The sequence below is a fragment of the Nicrophorus vespilloides genome, unplaced genomic scaffold, assembly GCF_001412225.1.
Source record: "Nicrophorus vespilloides isolate i.1.1-1 unplaced genomic scaffold, Nicve_v1.0, whole genome shotgun sequence".
NCBI lineage: Eukaryota > Metazoa > Arthropoda > Insecta > Coleoptera > Silphidae > Nicrophorus > Nicrophorus vespilloides.
Window position 1 is genome coordinate 189897 of NW_017095935.1, and position 5496 is coordinate 195392.

The 5496-nt window shown below is 35.7% G+C and overlaps 2 protein-coding genes across 2 annotated transcripts; one reads left to right on the plus strand and one right to left on the minus strand.

The window, feature by feature from the left end:
* LOC108568859 (T-complex protein 1 subunit alpha) lies at positions 1–2215 on the plus strand. Its single transcript, XM_017930204.1, has 3 exons — positions 1–177; positions 370–611; positions 767–2215. The coding sequence occupies exons 1-3, from the start codon at positions 105–107 to the stop codon at positions 2120–2122; spliced, it is 1671 nt and encodes a 556-aa protein (XP_017785693.1). The 5' UTR covers positions 1–104; the 3' UTR covers positions 2123–2215.
* A 27-nt stretch (positions 2216–2242) lies between these two features.
* On the minus strand, positions 2243–3601 carry LOC108568860 (valacyclovir hydrolase). Its single transcript, XM_017930205.1, has 4 exons — positions 3407–3601; positions 2942–3353; positions 2634–2886; positions 2243–2573 (listed from the first exon to the last, which is right to left on the minus strand). The coding sequence occupies exons 1-4, from the start codon at positions 3500–3502 to the stop codon at positions 2483–2485; spliced, it is 852 nt and encodes a 283-aa protein (XP_017785694.1). The 5' UTR covers positions 3503–3601; the 3' UTR covers positions 2243–2482.
* Between the last annotated feature and the right edge of the window lie 1895 nt (positions 3602–5496).

Below are 5496 nucleotides of genomic sequence, written 5' to 3' on the forward strand. Positions count from 1 at the left end.
CGTAAACTGTCGGTCACATTTTGTGTGGGTTGTTTGCCGGAGAGCAGTTCTATATCGAGTGGAAATATTTGTTTTTTAAGAAATACACCCAAAGATTCTTCAGGATGTCGATGTTAGCTTCCGCCCTATCCGTCGCGGGTACCAGAACCTCAGGGGCCCCCGTCCGCACCCAGAACGGTGAGTCAGAGCAGTCCTCGCACCTTACACCCACCCACCTAACCTGCAAGCATGACCCATCATCATGTGCTTCAGATGTTCCGGAAAATGGAAAATTCTAGAAGAAATCCAAGATTTTTCCTACAATTTCCTATTGCAAATCCTTCAAAACGTTGAAAATAACGTGATGCATTAATAATGATTCCTTTTCAGTCATGGCTGCCTGCTCCATTGCAAACATTGTAAAGACCTCATTGGGACCAGTTGGACTTGACAAAATGTTAGTTGATGACATCGGTGATGTGACTATCACCAATGATGGAGCCACTATTTTGAGGCTGTTGGAAGTTGAACATCCTGCTGCTAGGGTCTTGGTGGAGTTGGCTCAGTTGCAAGATGAGGAAGTTGGTGATGGCACAACCTCAGTAGTCATTATTGCTGCTGAATTGTTGAAAGTAAGACTCAAAATCCTATAAATTTGAAATATGAATTAACATTAAATGCATTCATATTCTTGAGTTAGTCTGTATCTTTGTTTCATTCATAACAAACATAATTTAATATATTTTGTAATTTGATTTTAATATTACGTTTATTTTCTTAAATTTAGAATGCTGATGAATTAGTCAAACAAAAGATTCATCCCACATCCATTATCAGTGGATACAGGTTGGCGTGTAAGGAAGCTTGCAGGTATATCCAGGACAATTTGACCATCCCCGTTGATGTTTTGGACAAAGAGAGCATCATCAACGTCGCTAAGACTTCCATGAGCTCGAAGATCATCGGCGCCGATGCCGAGCTCTTCTCCCAGATCGTAGTTGATGCCGCCTACGCGGTGAAGATCACAGATGTTAGAGGCAACGCCCTTTATCCGATCAAGGCCGTGAATGTGCTGAAGGCGCACGGAAAGAGCGCCAGGGAGAGTGTGTTGGTCCAAGGTTACGCATTGAACTGCACGGTCGCTAGCCAGGCCATGCCCAAGAAGATCACCAACGCCAAGATCGCCTGCCTTGACTTCTCCCTTCAAAAGGTTAAGATGAAGATGGGTGTGCAGGTTCTGATTGAAGATCCCGACAAACTTGAGGGCATCAGAAGTCGCGAATTGGACATCACCAAGGAGCGCATCAATAAGATCTTGAGCACCGGAGTGAACGTTATTCTGTGCACCGGTGGAATCGACGATTTGTGCTTGAAGTACTTCGTCGAAGCCGGCGCGATGGGCGTTAGGAGGGTGACCAAGAATGACTTGAAGAGGATCGCCAAGGCCACCGGAGCGGCTTACGTGACTTCTTTGACAAATATGGATGGTGAGGAGAGCTTTGACGCTTCGATGGTCGGTGAAGCCGCCGAGGTTGTCCAAGAGAGGATCTCAGACGATGAGCTTATTTTGATCAAGGGACCAAAGGCTCGCACTGCCGCTTCTATGATCCTGCGCGGCCCCAACGACTTCTACTGTGATGAAATGGAACGTTCCGTGCACGACGCCCTCTGCGTCGTCAAACGTGTGCTCGAATCTAAGAGTCTCGTCGCTGGCGGCGGCTCCGTCGAAGCAGCTCTTTCCATCTATTTGGAGAACTTCGCAACCACCCTCAGTTCCAGGGAGCAACTGGCCATCGCAGAGTTCGCAAAGAGTTTGTTGGTCATTCCAAAGACCTTGGCCGTTAACGCCGCCCAAGACGCCACCGATTTGGTGGCTAAGCTGAGGGCTTACCAGAACTCCAGCCAGACCAAAGTCGATCATGCCCATTTGAAGCACGTCGGTCTTGATCTGATCGAGGGTGTCGTTAGGGACAACAAGAAGGCCGGCGTTTTGGAGCCAACCATGTCCAAGATCAAGTCCCTCAAGTTCGCCACTGAAGCTGCGATTACCATTTTGAGGATTGATGATATGATTAAGTTGGACCCAGAGCAGAAGGAAGGCGGCAGGGGATACAAGGAGGCAATGGATGCCGGTGACTTGTAAGCTTTGTAATACACGAAATAGCACCAACTCATTCTTTATTTATCATCGCATTTAATCTTATATTTGCATCATTTTTCTTTTTAATATAATTAAAAAATATAATAAAAATCTTAATCCACTACACACTTTGTTTTATTCATCTATACTTTTAGTACAATTTGAAAAATGAATATTTTTTTAGATGTCTTTCAGTCCGTTATGTATATTGTATTGAACCTTTCACATTCTTAATTTTGACCAATTGGTAAATGATAAGAAATTTTAAATTAAAGTAGATAAAACCATTTTTAATAAAATATAAACAAGATTTTTAACATTGTATTGCATATAAATCTGTATCAATTGAATTATTTATATTCATTATTCATCAAGAAATTTGGTAACCAATTCATTAAATTCCTTGGCATACCTCAAATGGATGTTATGTTTTCCTTCAGGGAACCTATACAATCTGTACAAACACAGGATTAGATAACAACTGTTGTAAATTAATAAAATAAGGTTTACTTACTTTGAACCTTTGATATTTTCTAATAAGTATGTAGGATGTTCATCAGCAACCATAGGATCTTTATCACCATGAAGAATGTAAGTAGGACACTTAATTTTGGGGAGCATTTTCTTGCAAATATCAGCATCCCTTTTACCAATTGCAATCAGAGCATCACACCAGTCACTCCACATCTGCTTCAAACCATCCTCCCCATACATAGCAACCAGTGGAGCCTTCATACGATCAGACCATTTTGAGATATCCTTCAGCTCTAAAAACATATAAACGAATTATATATAAATACAATCAAAAAGATTACTGCATACTTTCATAAGATTTCAATTCCTCTGGTAAAACGTAAGCGTTGGCGCCCCAAATCGCTAACTTCCTAACTACAGCTGGATATTTCGCAGCGAGAATAATACCGGTTATTCCGCCATCGCTCCAACCGAGAATGGAAAATTCCGGAATCTCTAAACTTTTCATAAGGTTCAGCGCGAAATCTGCATCGTCTTCGTAAAATTCGGTGGAGAACTTCTTGTTTGGCGGTCTAGAAGCTCCATAACCCGGTGGATCCCATGCTATAATTGTATACTTCTCCTTATCCAAACTCTCAATTTGTGGCTTAAAATCGCTCCAGATTGTACCCAGTGCGCCTGGCATACATAGCAGTGGATGCTTTCCATTTCCCGTTTTTAAATAATTGATGGTCTGTCCCTTTATTACAACTTTAGACTCCTATTTCAAAATATCTTATTATAGAATTAATAATTATTTTTTTAACTTCTTACCATATTTGTGGAATATTTCTGAATGAATTTGGGAACTATTATTAAGTGTTCTTTACCTGCAGTGAATGCAGTCCTTGTGAGCCTCGTCACGAACATCGTTTCACAATTAAACAACTAATTGATAATTGTTGTTTAAAATTGTGGATAAATAGATAATAGTGAAAGGTCAAAGCTGTAGGTTAAGAATGTTATCAAATGTATTTTTAGACCACCTGAGGAACAACTTTGCTTGCATTTTGCATAATTTATAGAAAATGATTTAAAAAAAAATATTAATCAAAATGTGAGTGTAAAAATTGCACAATTCTCAATTATAAAAGCTGGTAGCAATATAACAGTTAATTATAAAATAAATTCAAGTAAGTGATCATTTTATAAAGCTTTCTTATAACAAAATAACCAAATACGTAAATTTGTATAAAAATTGTACATTTAATAGTGTAATAGAATCATAAAAAAATGACATTTTATTCATTAATTTTATAGAAATTACAGTAATTCATACATCAAGGTTTTAGTTAAATTTTAGATTGTAGTTGTTATTAATTAAATAGTAAATAATTATATTATATACCATAAATCACTTTCATTCAATTCAGGTACAAATTGTATGTAATTATTAATAAAAAATACATGAAAGCAAACATGTCTTCCAACAACACTTGTGAGTAAATCAAATTTGTTGCTCTTGAAACATCTTCATTAATTGTTGAACATTTGTTTCCACATCTTATGAAGAAGACTTATTTACTTCTTCATAAAATAACAATTTCAAATACTTCAAACTGTTGTCTTTACATCAAGTAGTTTGAAAATATAGATGATAGAGCAAATAGAGATGTTTATAGCAAAACAATTTCAAACTTCGATAAATCAAATAAATATACATTGGTATAGTAAATTATGGGTAAGGAAAATAAGTATAAGGAATTATTAGTTCTTTTTTTTTATTTAAATTCTCAAATAATAATATAACATTTACAATACAAAGTAATTTTCTTGATTTTGTTGCAAATATATTTAATATAGAATATAAATATAGTAACATTATTATCTGAAGATATCCTTTTTTCTCGTTAATCTACCTTATGAGTAAATCCTAAAACCTATATGTATATCATCAAATTTACAGACTCGTCGCGATGGTGGTGCGACCATAAAAAATAATCAAAGGAAAGAAACAAAACAAAATAAAGATACAAATACAAAAAAAATGTGTATATGTGAAACAGCTACAGCTTTTGAAGGCCTCTATAACCAGGTAATAAAAGTAAACGAGAAACGGTTACAATAAACATTGTACAAAGTAAAATAGTTTAAAAGAAATTGTAAGTGAAGGAAATGAACATTCGATATATATATATTTGTATATGCTATGTTTGTGTATGTATGTATATATAAAAGAAAACTAACAAAAGCAATTGGGTTTATGTAAGTATATTTAAAGTAAAATTGAAATTAATTGCTTCTCAATTAGTTTTGTGTATATATATATAATGTGTATATTTATTTATTTATGTATAATTTAAAAGCTGTATCACGTAACAGCGCGGATTTCGGCTATCGATTGGTGTTTATTATCATTATTATATTTTTTTTTGGCAATAACCATAAAGAAGAAACCCGACTACGAATAATAAAGAGGAAAAAACACGTCGTAATCATTAAAAAACAAATAAACTTTTAGTAAATAACATTTTCTTCGTCCGTCTCGATCTTCGGCGATTCCATTCGGTGGCCGCGAAAGCGTCCCGTGAACACAAGAAAGGCGCTTTCGTGGACTTCCGACGGTGATCGTAAAAGTTCGCGACGGTCCAAAACATAGATCAATTATCGACAATAATAATAAATATTTACCGCAACTATGTTGCGTAAGGTTCTCTCTTTTTGTCCTTTGGTGAAAATTACTAATATATATATTTATATATAAGAACAAAATGTTTTTACGCAAGCTTAAAAAAAATCATTTTTATAAACCCTCGCCTTTTATATATAATTATATATATTGAATTTTTTATTTATTATACAAATAGCGCCAAAGAGAATTTCTTTCTTTTGCTTAAAATTACATTTTTTAAATTTTTTTTATG